The sequence below is a fragment of the Coturnix japonica genome, chromosome 4 (genome assembly GCF_054131305.1).
Source record: "Coturnix japonica strain WE chromosome 4, WE-NBRP24, whole genome shotgun sequence".
Taxonomy (NCBI): Eukaryota; Metazoa; Chordata; class Aves; order Galliformes; family Phasianidae; genus Coturnix; species Coturnix japonica.
In genome coordinates this window covers 78,643,271-78,658,926 of record NC_140666.1, presented here as the reverse complement: position 1 = coordinate 78,658,926, position 15,656 = coordinate 78,643,271, and the positions used below count along the sequence as shown (strand labels likewise).

Here is a 15,656-nt window from a genome sequence, read left to right as displayed (position 1 = left end):
CCACAAAAGATGATGCTGACCATAGCGGCGAGTTCAACTCAAACACAGCTTTTAGCTATGGAGCTGTTGCTGCACTGATTCCTTACAACAGCTCTGACTGAGCAGGCAGATCACTTCATCAGTGTGCATCTGTGTAAGATCAGGGACTGAACAAGTTTCTTCCCTTCGTCTGGCCTCAGCTCCAGGAGAGAACATGCTTGCCCCCCACCCCCCTATGTCAGTGGACATTAAGCACATGTCACCTCGACTGGGAAGAGTGCTATATTACTTAAAACTTCGTTGCTGTTTGTTGAACTGCTCTCAACCAATTCTCACCTTCCAAGAAATTTTTAAGCTCATTAATATGCTACACACTTAAGCCAGGTGCGTGGTCACTCTGGGGGCCAGCAGCACAGCATTACTTGCAAGAGACTGGATACAGGATGCTTGTTGCCTGCTTCCCTGCCACACGCCTTTTCCATTCAGTCTGTTCCTCCCTATCAGCCTACAGATAGCCCTTAACTTCTCTGCCAAACACACGACTCCCTCTCTCCACATTGCCTAATCCTCTGGAATTATCTCTGACCTTTCTGCTCAGCCTGGTGGAACACAGGCCATACAGATGGCAAAGGCATCCCTGAATCTCCACCAACAGCTGCTGCAACACTTCAAAGGCAGCTACCACAGCCCAGGATTTACACTGCAGCTGGAATCCAACGGCTCGGGTGGGGTCCCCGGAGCTGAGCAAAAAAGAGCAAAGCTCATTTGTAAGGATTAAAATGTGGACAGGTAATGGATCTAAATGGGATGGCTAAGGTAGGGAAAGGCAGGGAGAGTGGAAGTCAGTATACAACACAGAAATTTTGAAGAGGTTAAGAGGGGCAGCAAAAGGAGGGGCTGGGGGCAGAGAAGACACAAGAGTCATGGTTAGCCTAAATAATACACATGGATGTTAGGGAGGAATAATGAGAAAGTCTCGTAAATGTAAACAAACACATTCAGAGGAGGTAGGACTGAAATATAAAAAATGGTGAAGAGATCAATGGGAAGAAAACACAGAAGGGTGTGCAAGTCAATGGCACGTAGAAAAATACACTGAGAATAAAAGCTCACAAACAGACAGAAAAATCCATTGGTAAAATAGCTTGGACTAGGATGCCTCCAAGCTACCACAATGCAGGTTATCCAAATGTACATAAAAGCAGAAGTTTCTGATTGTTCAGGTAATGATGAGCTTCCCCTAACCAGTTATGAGAAAGCATTCTCTTCTGAAAAGTTAAATTAGGAAAAATTTTTTACGAGAAGCACGCTTTTTTTTTTTTAATCAAAATTGCTATTGGCTCATTATGTTCATTTTCTGCATCTCCAAGTTCAAATGTCTCAGTTTACAGTGCAAAACACCCTTAGTACACCTACATTCATTCACTATTCTTGTTACAGGCCAGCCATGTTACTGTGATTTGTTACCCAGCTAAATGCTACCACTTACACAACAGGCAGCTTACACCAGAAGGCATTAGTTTAGAGATGTGAATCTTCCCACCATCTAAACCCGTGTGCCAAAAGCATCCCGACAGCAAACAAATTCCTTCACAATTGCTTCTCTTGCTCTTGCAGACAGAAATTCCTCAGCATCAACACCAACAAAGTGAAAAGAATGGAGGATCTTTTCCAACTAAGTACCAAACATCTTTGATAGGCCTTCAATACAAAGTGATGGACACCTTATCTTTGCCATTTTTCACAAAACTTGTTTTGTTTTAAACTCTCAAAAAAAAAACTTTTTGTTTTTGTTTTAAACTCTCCATAAAGTGTGAGAAAATTCTTTTGAAATGCTCAAAATACTCACATTTTACAACCATACAACATGATTGCTGGGAAGCAGGACTATGAAGTTGATTTGTAAGTCCTGGAGAAACGTTGAGATCTTGATGGTCCAGAGAGATCTCAGAGAGAGGGCGAGTTTACATGCCTGACATTTGAGCATATGGGCAGAAGTACAGACACAGGAACATGAAGAAAAAAAATAAAAATACTCAAGGCTACAAAAAAAAAAAAAAAAAAAAGAAGAAGAAAAAGAAAAAACAAAAACCTTACCACATGCTTTGGAGAGTATGAGCTCGTAAATTCATCAGCTACTTCAGAATGACTCTTTGATGCAGATGTTCTCATCCAGTGGTAAGCAAAAGACAGTTCACCTTTCAGTTCACCTTTTACCTCACAGTTAAACGCTAGGCAGTAGGACATGAGGAAGGTGACAGGAGGAAGAACATGGATGGTAACCCATAAATACTTCACTGAAAATTCACACCTACATCAACTGTTGAATCTTCCTCAGCAACTCAGCTTGTTTCAGAAAAAATCCCACATTTCAATGCTAAAATATCACAACACTAAGTCATTATCATTCAGTTACAAAGCTACACATTAAATTGCATATAGAACAATTTAAAAATGAACTTAACTTTCCAATTAACTTTGAATATACCAAAATAATATCAAATAGCACGTTCTACCAGCAGAGAAGACTCAGGGAGGGTTGAAACTATAGCAGCCTTTCAGTACCTGAAGGGGCCTACAGGAAAGCTTGGATTTTTTTATAAAGGCATATAGCAACAGGATGAAGGGAAGTGACTCTACACTAGAAGACGGTAGATTTAAACTAGATATTAGAAAGAAATTATTTACAGTGAGGTGGTGAGACACTGGGACAGGTTGTCCAGAGAGGTTGTGGATGCTCCCTCCCTGAAGGTATTCAAGGCCAGGCTGGATGGGGCTCTGAGCAACATGGTCTAGAGGGAGGTGTCCCTGCCTATAGCAGGGGGGCTGGAACTAGATGATCATTAAGTGTCCCTTCCAACACAAACCATTCTGTGATTCTTGCCACTTGGAATTTCTTGAACATATTTGTTTTAACTTTTAAACCCTTCCCTCAGCAGCTCTACAGGAATACTTAATTGAAAGACCTTGACACTTTTTCCACTTGAAATATACAAGCTTCCTTTGCTCAACCTCATTAATTTCCTACATCTCCAAATGTTTTGTCATACTCTATAAGAAAAAGCATTCTAGAGTTAAAAAAAAAAAAAAAAAAGGAAAAGCTTTCTAGCTTGGAAATAGGTTGGCTTAAATTTTTCCTCAGCTTACTGTAGATGTGTCAGGAGAGAAATGTATGTCTGAAAGAGACTGCTAGAAAAGGAACAGAGGAGAAATATGATGATCACACAGGACTCTGCTTTTTATTTGTTGTTTTGTGTGGGTTTTTTTTTTAACTCTTAAACAGAAATAAGAAAGACTCGATCCAAAAATAAGTCACTCAGTTAATAAAAAATGACCGATCCTAATTGATCTATCAACAGTTTCTAATGCACGTTGAATATATCACTCAACATTTACAGCCCAAACAGCCAAGTGAGGTTCATCCATATTCATGTAGACTTATGAGCATATCTACTACCGCAAGAATACTGATGTGGGAATAAAAAAAATACACAAAACATTAGCTTTTTGCAAAGCATCCATGAAGACAACTTGAGAAGTAATTACTTTTATATTACAGCTTTATTTCAAGCACTGATTCTTCCTGGATACAATTTATACATTTTGCACTATGTATATACAGTTATGGAATACTTTTCAAGTTATCCCTAAGTAAAATATATTAGTCATCTAAAAGTATTCCTGCAATAGTTTCCCCAAGTTATATTTTGCTGAATGAATAATGCTAGTTTAGATCACAGGAGAAAGAAAAAAAAATAAAGGAAAAAGAAATGCTTTGGCAAAACTTCCATAATCATACTTCTTCGCTCATTTTCATTCCAGTATCAGCCAAACAGATAGGAGAAAACAAACACGGTTCTACTGCTTTACTGAAATATAATTTCAAAGAATGTAGATTTTTATTTTTCAAAGTGTGTGGTCTCAACATTTCATTTTCAGTCAGTCAAAGAAAAAACCAAACTGCCTGCTGCTTCTTAATGTAAAATGGTGCAACACGCTTTTGAAACTTGTAGTTACATTGTAGTGATGGTGACTGTTAAAAGCTCCTGGCAATCCTAGAGCCTGTGTCAAAGTAGGAGGACAGCCAAAAGTATCAAAACAGAGAAGAATAATACAGTCATTGAACTGCACACATTGAGCTTCTAGGAGGATTAACGCTTCTCGTCACAGGCTCCTGACTGTAGTTGACAATATCGGCTTTCACCACCCTCTGTCAGAAAAGAAAAAAACATGGCAGTAACCAGAATCAAAATACAATACTGATGGCTGGTAAACTACTCAACAGATATTTTACTATGAAACACAGAGTGAAAAATAAAGAAACTGTGCAAAACAGACACAGTTCTGTGGGCATACAGACCAAAGACTGAATTAACATAAAAATAACTTCTGTGTACTATAAATATTCATTTTCTGTTTAAAAAAATAACAGATAATACCCATTCTATTAACAAAGCATTTAATGGAAACGTTTGCCTCTCCTCCATGGGGAGGGAAATAAGAGATTCCAGCTTTCTGTCCACTTTCATTTGAGGCAGCAGTGTAACATTCTGAAACTTGCAGCACTGAAAGCCCCTCTTAATACTATGACATGAAGTATGACCAAGTTTCTATGAACTACGGGGTTATTAGAAATGCCTCATAATTACACACAATACTTCAAATTAATGTGCTATATATTATTTCTGCTTACTGATCATCACTTCTAAGAGAATCTATTACAGATGTTATTTTATGTAAAAGCAATGTGGGTTGAAAAACGAACAACAAAAAAACACTTCTATATCAATACCTGAACTACTGCATCGAGCAGACTTTGCTCTGGCAGCTGGAAGTATTGTGATGTTGGTTATCTTCTTCAGGGTAGTTCACTATTTCTGCCCTGACAACATGCTGTTCAAACATGTACCAAAATATGGATAGAGATGAGGGAGAAGAATGAAAAAAGAAAAGGGAAGGGAAGAAAAAAATGGAAAGATTGATAAGTAGTTGAAAAGGAAGAATGAATGACATAAAATGACAGTGTAGAAGCTAAAACCAAGTGCATTTCTTTTCAGGACCTACGCAGAACAGGAACTTATCTAGCAGAAAGCATCACAATCAGCATCTGTCTCATTCTCAGGCTTCTTCAAGGACATGCATTCTCAAAGCATCACAGTGAAATACTCATGCACGCAACCAACAAAAAGTTACTAGAGGAGGAGAAGGGAAAAAAATAGGATAGAAAATGGGAGAGAATTCAGTGGAAGATGGGAATCGCTCCTTCCTTTAAGCCCACGGTAAATAAATTTTACAGTAGTCATCTTTCCTTTCAGCAATTGTAGCAAATGCACTAGCAGTATGCATGTATCTTTTCCATTACATAGCTCTTGTACTGCAGCTATATATTAACCAAAAAATAGTGACAAATTGAAACCTCACACCAAAGCACTGCCAGCTTTGATTTTACTTCATAGAAAAGATAAAAAGAAACTCCTTTTGTTTTTCCTAATGTTGAAACAAATCTGTTAAAAGCTTTCTATTAACAGAATGCTTATGCAATGGGGAAAAGAAATTCATATAACTTAAGCAAAAAATTACAAAAAATGTCTGGTATGAAAGATAAGATAATCTTTTCTTAAAAACTCCAACTTTTACACAATACATTTTTAAAGTTAAAATGAATGGCTAAATGAATGTATGTCACTATTTTGAAGGGAACAATACGTAAACTGTATGATGTGAACGTATAAGCAGTACATGTTAAAGATTACCTCTGTAAATAAAACCTTTATGTCAAACAAAGACTATTAATTGAATTGCCTGGTAAAGGATCTGAATTTATTAGCTGCTGATGTATTCCTCTTGAGTTTAATTGATCACATTTGTATTATCTTATCTAGTAGACAACATTTTTGATTTACTAGACTCCTGGCCTGATGTTATCAAGGAGAAGGTTGCTAAATCCATGTGAAGCGGTAGTAGGGGCTTTAGCATTAAACAGTGTTATCTGACCTCACAAGACCTAGTTTCATCATACCAATCTTCTGACTAAAGCCAAGGAAAAAAATCTTGCAATCAGTAGGCAATTAATTGTTCCTCAAAACATTGGTCTAAATCCCATCATGTAAACAAGGCTAGGTTAGTGATCTGTGTTTAGGCACACTGTAGCAAAAAGCTGACTAACATAAATGACAAGGATTTTCTAAAGGAATTTCACATGTTCAAAAAAAAAAAAAAATACATCGCAGTATTTATTTTATTAACTTTACAGTAATTAAAAACTTTGAGCTTCTTTGTATGTGTACCTATGCGAGACATCTACAATTGCCAAGATTCAAACCACTGTCAGTAATGAGAAATAAACTTACTCGATGCAGGTGCTCTGAATTCCCAATCTGAATTACCTGCCAAACATTTCATTACACAAAGCTGGCACATACACACCCTCATTTCTTGAGCTGGCATACAGCAAAAGAGAAAACTACAAATCACTTACAAAAACGCTACCTCCTGCCAATGCCAAGGAACAAAGCTGCACCCCATGTGGTTTTTACACTATGGTTGAAAGTAAAAAATACAGAAAGAAAAACATTTGATTAGTAGAGGAGCTATTTCCTCAAATTTCATCAGACCCTTGTGAATTAAAGGAACGGAATTCGAGGACTGAAAATAAGTCAGAATCTGCAATTTTTGGACTTTGGAATGGTTCCATTTCAAAAACACGTTCCAGTCACACACAAACAGTGATCTATTCCTTTGTTTCATCACAGTTTTGACCAAATAAAGGTTTGATTAACAGTCATCTCAGCATGTTAACAGACAAGATTTAGTAGCTCTAGCTGAGATGGTTTAAAAACTTACCACCCCCAAATGCCTGCTCTATTCCTATGCTGGAGATCACTGCTGCCCAAGGAGAGATGGTGGAATGTAACATGTACTTGCACCTCATCCGCTTCAGTACAAAGTCTAGCAACTTTTCACTTAAAAACAACTTTCATCAGCATTTTAAGCTAAGCTGTAGAACTTCACCCTGATGTGGCCAAGGCACACAATCACCTTCCATTTTCTGATTGTGCCGAGGGAGTGATAAATTCCAGCAAAAGGGCAGTAACAAATATCTTGGGTTGCATTAACATCTTAATCTGCTGCAGCTGTTTTCTAACACAATGCATGGCAAATAATTTAATTTCTAAGGCTTGTTCTTGCACTTAATTAACAGTTTAGCAGTCAATTTGAAGGAGGACCAAGACCACATCTACTTTTCGCAAGGGTTTCTGTAGTTCTGCCAACCATCAAAGCACAAGCCCCACAAATTCATACAAGCTGAAGTAGTGTGCTTAGGATTCTTATTGCTAACCACAGGTGAGTGACTTCTACAATCCTCCTAGTGACTGTGACAATTGGAATTGTTTTTAAAGAAAAGAAACATGATCTTCAGCCATAAAATCACAAGTGCTAGAAATAATTTATGAAGAGTATTCTCAGCATTAGACAACCAGTAACCATGAAGAAATAGACAATAAATCATAACTGATAAATCATTTCACTGTTGGTGCCTTACACATGGACAATATTCCATGTTATTCTTTGTTACCGCCTAAACTGAACGAAGGCACATTATGTTCTCTGACAAACATACAATCATAGAATATCTCGAGCTGGAAGGGACCATAAGAATCATCAAGTCCATCTCCCAGCTCCGCAGAAAGAAACACCCAAAAATCAGACTATATGTATGAGAACAATTGTCCAAGTTCTTGAACTCTGGCAGTTCAGAGATGGGACCACTGTTCCATGCCCATCACCCTCTGGTGAAGAACCTTTTCCTAACATCCAAGTTGACCCAAGTGTAATGGCAGCTTCAAGCCATTACACTCAAATATACACAAGTAGAAACCATCTCATTTTTCAAAATAAAGAAACCTCACATTACATTCAGAATGCTGAAAATTCAAAGACAAGATCCTGGAAGAAAACAATGCCCATTTGTAAAACTAAAATGCATTTTACTCTTTGCTCAAAGAAGAAATGAAATAGAATGCTTTCAAATTAACTGAGTTAAGTCACGCTTATTCTTGTGTTCTGTTTTGTTCCCTTTATAGGTTTATTTCTCTATTTTTATAGTCCAGTTGGTAGAGTATTAAACACCTAGAAACATTAAGGAGCACGTTCACATAGCCATTCTATAATTTAAGGAAGTCTAATGCTGCTTGGAGAGAAATTCAAAAAACAAACATCTCCCCTCCCTCTTCCATATTCACACATGGGAATCTCTGATAATCAAACAACCATTTGTAGTAAACCAGGAATCATCTAAAACTACCTCAATTCAGCCAAAAGATCCACTCCATGCTTTTGAGAAACAGCATCTACATACTACTTCAGTAGAGCTTTTCCACTGCAGACTAAGAAATTTCTCTCAAGAAATGTCCTTCTGTTCGCCTCTCTGAGGCTGTGAAGGTTAAAATTTTCTTTCTCTAATTTTATGCATACTTTCCATTTCCAGTCTTAAGAACTAACCAAAGTTTGGACCCCAAATACAACAATGAACCTTAAGCTACAGCTAAAAAGACAAACACTTAAGTACAATTCCCTTTGGTTTCTCACTGACTTAAATTTGAACAATTCTTACTGCCCACTCAAACTAGCACTCTCAAAGGGACCAAACCTTATACCGTTAGCAAAGTATTAGTGCCTATTCACAGCAAATTAAAACTGTGCTTCATTAGAAGAATCTTGCAGAGTCAGACTGTTTCTCCCTTTGGCTACACATGGAGAGACTTCTGCTGGACCTGAGTGAGGACACAATGAAATTTCCCTTCTAACCACCTCCGTTGACAGGCTTTGCTTTTTTCTTTTGTTGTTGCTTGTGTTGTGTCTGGATTTATTTCCTTTTTTCTTTTCTTTAATTTGGATTATTTCTTTTAAATCACTACAGCTTAGATTTTAATTTACAGTAATGTGCGCCATAGTGAGTATATAGACTATGCTTATTAACTGTAATTTGCATAATATCAACTTTGCCCTATCCACATATTGTACATTCCATAGATATGTTCAACACCATTAAAAATGCTGATTATTTAAAAGGTAGGAAAAAGCCTACTTAAAGCCAGCACCAGTTCAAACTAGAATGCACAGCATTCTTCAGACAAGTCTACACAGAGGTTCTTTCCTTAAAAACAGACACTTTCTTTACAAAGCTACAATACTCTATATAACCTCTTATCTCATATTCTTATTTTAATTGAAGGTATTTGCATACCTATCTACAAGTTTATATCTGAGTTTGCAGGACACAACAACACACATGTAAGATGACCGCTTCAATGCAAGCTAAGTAGTCGAATAAAAATTAAGGAGCTCTTTATGCAATTATTTATAACTGTATAATTATCATTATACTGTTCAGAGCAATAGGTGAATGGTGCCTCAGCATTACACAAATATTGAAAAACTACACTCAATATTTATTTACCTACAAATCATAACTTTTTGAAACTCTTTTCCTTTGCTTGTTAGGCATTCACTCTTAAGTATATTTTGGCATTTTACTATTTGCAATACAGTTTTGTAGGTAACCACTTCAACACAGATTGTAAACACTCAAGTGGTGAAACACTTTCAGAAACTACATATTTATTATATATTTCAAAAAGGAGGAGACCAACCTGTACACAAGATATGTTTTGTGTCATTGGTTTGGTTTCTTTTACTAAACTTTTTGACTTATTTTGGGGCTACTCATTTAATGTTAACAGCATCTAGCAATTCTAGGATACCGTGTCACCATCTCAGCCAATTTTTGGTTTAATAATTGTAATCCCAAATATCATTACCTAGTAAAGGTTGCCTTAGTAGTATAATCTTTGCTTCTGAGGTTTCTGAAACAGTTTTGTGTAAAACCCTTTGGTTTAAACCTATGTGCTCACAGTCTTCCTGGCAGGAAAATTATATTTAGAAGCAGGAACCTGGCAGGAGGTGGTGGTAAAGGAAAAGGGGCTATACTAGAAAAGCTCTTGCTTGTTTGCTTATTTGAACAATTAACACATTTTAGTTCTCCTAACATCCACTGATTTAAATAAATAATGTCCAATCCCAGTACCTACAGTTAAACGAATTACAATTTAAATTTTAAATAATGAAAACACTTTTTCCCATTAGTTTTAAATGTCATAAAGCTGCTCTCATTACAACTATTTAGCATGCAATGATTACAAGGAATATTCGTTTCAGAAACAGTAAAAAGCTGTGTTATAGTTCAAAGAAAGATATGCAACAAGGTTTTTATGTGCATTTGCTGTTTTCACACTTCTATTAGCCAATATAAGAGGATAGAGAATATGCTTTTTGATGACTCCACACCTATTGCTGGGAAACACTGTCCTCTCAGTTCTTTCTTGCTACAGAGAAGATGGCAGAAAAACCTCCAACTCAACACAAATTAAAAAGCCCAAAGTCAAAAGCAAAAGAGTATGCAGTTTCTTTAAGAGGAAATTATTAGGGATGGGCAGAGTAAGAAAAATAATGGAAGTCATATTAGCTACCCAATCACTTGATACCACAGGTCTGTCAAGAATGGGTACAGTCAATCAGAAAAAGATTTGTTTCTAATTTGTACATGATAATATACAAGTAGGAAATAGTGCTCTTGCAATCAGGGAAACAGACCTTACTGAGAAAAGCATCATCATACTGCATTATAAATTCAAATAATGAAAAGTCTGAGATTAACCGACCAAAGACATCACATAGTTTATTCTTGACTCTGAAACTGACAAACAGAGAAGCCTGGTCTATTGGCTGGTGACCCTGCACAGAACAGGGAGGTTGAAACTAGATGATCGTTGTGGTCCTTCCTTTTCAACCCATTCTATGAAACAGTAGCTTTTTTCCTATTCAGTTCAACATATGTCTATACTGAATGTTAATTTAGAGCATTTACACTTGCAGAAACTTATGCCTTCTGTCTCTCAAGCTTTTAGTGTTATAAAATGATTTTTCCTTAGTATGTAAAAGATTTTAAAACAAAGTATCATAATATTATATCAGTGTACAGTAATTTATGTATAGATAAGAACATCACTCATGCAAAGGTGTGTTAATTTCTAAGAAAACTTTTACATACTGCAAACTGCTCTCAAACTATTATTATTATCTTTAGTTTTTTGAACATGCCTTTTATTGCTTCAGCAAGTTTATCATGACGGATAAAGATTATTATATTTTTAAGAAGCTGTTGTGATAATAACTAACTGTCTCTGTAGAATGGGTACAGTTCACTTTAAGGGATAGATGTTAATTTGCAACATGGCTTAGTGTTTGCTTTTTTTTTTAACACTAAATAAAATTTTAAGCAAAACATATATTTGTGGGAAATTACCTGTGATTGTTCCATTTCTGCTTTGTTTAATTTAATGCCAAGGATGTCAGCAGCAATCCTCTGAAAACACAGGAAGACCTATGGAAAAAAAAAAAATTAAATTCCATTTAAATGATTAAAAACAGACATCCTAAAAGTTCTTTCAAATATATCAAACCGTTCTCGAACTGTAAACAACGAGATATAGAGAACTGTGACCTGTGCAAAACAGATCTGAGAACAATCTCATCTGGTACATTCTATTTTGTTTAAAAATTGGGGAAAATAACTCAACAATGCTACGAGGAATGAACAGTACACTGGATTGTGAGGCAACACTTCTACTCTGCCTCCAGAGGCTTAAGTTTAAACAAGCTTTTACACAACCCACCTCTCAAATACTGCTCTCGGTGCTATAAAATATGAATAAGGGTATTCACCAATGTTTTCACCAATGTTTAGCACAAAAATATTTTACCAGTGTATTGTGCAATAAAGACGTAAATTGCTGAAATTCAGAACAACTGAATTGTGCATCAGCAGCACCAAAATCTCTGCTATCTATGTTTCAAAAACATTATGAACATCAAATCCAAGCAATGATACATCTGTTTGGGAGTCTTACAAATGATTGTATATGTTACATTGAACAGAAATATCTAAGTAAGCAAAATGTAGCATGGCATGGAACAGCCTAGCCGTTAGACTTCAGATGCGATTTGACAGATAACAATGGGTGGGAAGGCTATCTTAAGTAACTCCCCTTTACTTCATCTCAATACAGTGCACCAAACTTACCGCTTAGGAAGCTGCATTTTAAATCTGATTAAAGGACATAAAAGATATTAAACAGGAACAGTTTAAGACTGTACTGCTGCTGAATGCAGCATACTGTCAAGCTGCATCCTATGCTCTGTGTAGCAGTGCAACTGAGCACACAGCCCAACCTGCCAGTTGACAATGCTTTTCACCAAAGAGCTGCCACTCCAGAAGGTAAGGCCTGTGGAAGTGTTATCAGTCATTTGCAAAGAAAAATTAAAAAAAAAAAAAAAAATTAAGTAAAAAAACATTCACGCATTTTTTTTCTTACAGCTCAAATGGAAGCTGAAAACAAATGAGTGGCAAAACCAACACTGTCACTTCCAAAATCACTTTATTTTCTCTGAACTACTTGGTCTACTATCTTAGTGTTAGTCTACTGTACTAACAACAATACAGCAAGGAAATGGGCAGACCTTTTCCAGAGACCTGCTCAATCACACTCTGTGGTGTTAGTAAACCAGTCACCTGCTGTGTTGAAGTTTCATACACAAAGCACCAGGTGGGAGCTCACTGCTCTAGTTATGAAGTTCAATGGAGAGCATGACAGTTATGCTACAGTAAATCTTTCATGACGTTTAATACTCCTCTAAGGAGACATTCAGATTTTTCTATGTATATAAAATTATCGTTTGCAATTGAGTCCGTTGGAAAGATCTGAGGTAAACAAAACAAATCGCTTCATCGACCTTAATTGAACATGCAAGACTCTTCTAGTCTAAACCCACAGCAGCCATGGAAGGCCTCTCCCTAAATCACTGTCCAGAATAAACACCCTGTCTTCCCTGCACAACTACCCAAATACATAAACTGCAGCAAGAGTGGAAAGAGTTAATTCAAACCTATACCGAAACTAAAAATGAACTACTGTAAACCATTCTTCATACCTTCTTTTGTCAGTAGATATTTAGACAGAAAGTTCTGGTGAATGCTTTTAGGTACATTCAGATTTACTTTTGTTTTTAAAGAGTAAGTTAAAAAAAGTACGATTAGCATATACAGTGGGATGCTGCTGTAATCATGAATTACATCATCAATTAAAAAGACATCATAAAGATTCCTTCTTAATTTGTAATGTTAACTACATCTATCTTATAAAAACCACTACTTTACCACAAAATGGTTGTCTCCTTGAGAAAGGAACACATTTCATCACATGCAAACTTCACTGCATGAAGTATTATAGAATTTGTCTTCTCTTTCTAACGTAAGAAAAACATTTTCAGACTTTAAACAAAAATTCCTGCCAAAGATTCAACACAAACTCTAAGGAGAATCAGGATTCACTGCATTTGTATCAGCAGTATAACACAGTAATTACAGATTATAAAATCTGGCAGTCCACTCTAGAAGTAATTGAGCTTTCATCAAATATCTTAAAACAACAAGTGATGCCATTTATGTTACAGAATTATGCTTCCATATAACTGGACACGGTCTTACTCTCCAGTAATACTCAAATAAAGTACATTATGTTGCCTGTGTGAGAAAGAGACAGACTTATTTTTTACAGGAATCACAAAGTCATTAGGCATGCAATAGAAATCAAGAAAAACAATACAATGTGATTTCATCTGACTGATACAGTCAACTAAAAGAGAATCTTATCTTCCATACACTTCCAACTAAAACAAGTATCCAAGTTAGGTCTGAGATAAATGATCATTCTAAAATGTGCTCGGCAAAGCACTACAAATATCAGAAAGTTCAAGTTTCAATGGACCTGCAGAGAGAACGTCTTCTGGCTCAGAACCCATATTAAAAATTTTGATTGTAACAGGATCTTGTGAAATTATCAACTGTTAAAAAGTTTCTGTGTTGATACTCTATAGATGAGACTTCACCTGGAACAAAGGCTGACAGCAGAGACCCAAAGGGCCTCATTTCTCACGATGATATACTAGCCAAGAGTACTTCCATATTATGATCTATACCTCAATCCACAAATCAAATGAGAAGATGCTGTAGTTAATAAAGAATGTATACATCCACAGAAAGATCAATACAGAGTTCACTTTTCTTACTTACAGAATCTCCTGTCTTGGCTGACACAAAATGACTACTGAAATTGTTTTCCTGACAGAATCGCTGATGCTTGTCAACTTTCACTGTGCGCATATGCTCCAAGTCAACTAGAAACAAGCAGGGAAAAAAAGATTACAGCATTAGAGTTGCTTTATGTAGTTATCTGTCTTAGAAAACTCGTTCATTAGAAATAAATCACATGTCATCTTATTCTTTGCAGAGGCGTGCAAGTGCCAGAAAAATACAGTAATCACAACAGTCATTGTACAAAATAAGAAACCCATATCTGATCTAAAGAAAAAAAACCCTTATGGACTCGCACAAGCAATTGGTAACAACTTTCCCAGTAACTACATGCAAGAAAAAAGAATCTGAAACAATTAAATTGCGTGTTTTGTTTGTTTTTTTACAGGTATAATGTCAGTATAATTAGTTATAATTATATATGTATTATATATATATATTATATATAATGTTAATCCAGCATAAACTAGAGGCACAGAGTCCACAAAGCACACCTGAAATGAGTCATAAATAACTTTATTGAAGAACACAACAGAGCAAAAACATTCACTATAATAATAATAATTTTTAAAAAAAGAATGAAAACATTGATGGTTCGTTACTTTATATGTGAAGTCTTCAATTCCACATTCCAGCACATTTTCATTTTTAGAATTTTATAACCATGGGAAGCAAAGTAAAGCTTTCAAACGGTATTTGATGTTAAAAAGCACTCGCCTACAACACAACATGGAGCTCAAGTCTTGCACAGGTTTTATTGTGCACATTCCAGTTTTTCCAAATCTGATCCTAAGGTAACTGGAAACTATATTGAAAAGTTTCTCTTTTTATTGCATTACAGTTCCTATAAGGGTGTTGACTCTCTGCCGTCAAATTATAAGGCAAATATATTCAGAAGGATTTAAGGACAACCAGGCTCTTTGAGTCAATACAGGAAAAAAAAACTTAAACTGATTTCCTGAGGAAGGGACCCAACTGACTTGTAAAAACTTGTAAATTTGCAAATCTAGTAAGCCTGCATAATAGTGTCATTTGATTATCAGCTGAAAAAAAATGCTCTCATACTTCATAAAAGGCTTTATTTTAAAATGATATTGGAGGTCTTTAATTTGTAGGCTCTGGAGATTTTCTCTTGGAGATTTTTAGTCTAGCAGGGGATTCCTACACCCCATTTATACTGCTTACTTTGGTTAATGTGGAGTTTTTGCCACATATTACTGTTCCTTGCACATCAGTAAGGCCTTGTTTATAAGAACAGGCCTAAAATCATCCAGTTACCACAGGCATTAATTTGTGAAGGACTAAAATACTAAGCTATTAACACTAACGTTTGTAGTACAGTACTTCATAACATTAAATGTAGAATATACAGCTTTACCAATAACAGGCAGAACAAAAACATTAATTAAGATGAATCCCAAAGTCAGTAAAAAGCCTCATACAGTCTATGTAACAGTTGTTTAAC

At 36.0% G+C, this 15,656-nt stretch overlaps 1 protein-coding gene across 4 annotated transcripts in view; it reads right to left on the bottom strand.

Moving 5' to 3' along the window:
* Positions 1 to 3,521: 3,521 nt before the first annotated feature.
* The window catches only part of RAB28 (RAB28, member RAS oncogene family), a 58,131-nt gene continuing 45,996 nt past the window's right edge, over positions 3,522 to 15,656 (bottom strand). For 2 of the 4 annotated variants that reach the window (XM_015862914.3, XM_015862911.3), the window contains 4 exons: positions 14,171 to 14,274; positions 11,345 to 11,422; positions 4,772 to 4,872; positions 3,522 to 4,189 (listed from right to left, as the gene is read on the bottom strand). In XM_015862914.3, coding sequence (XP_015718400.1) covers positions 4,777 to 4,872; positions 11,345 to 11,422; positions 14,171 to 14,274 — 278 coding nt within the window. In that variant the 3' untranslated portion in view covers positions 3,522 to 4,189; positions 4,772 to 4,776. The remainder of the gene's footprint in view (positions 4,190 to 4,771; positions 4,873 to 11,344; positions 11,423 to 14,170; positions 14,275 to 15,656) is intronic. The other 2 variants (XM_085545734.1, XM_015862912.3) reach the window with 1 other exon arrangement.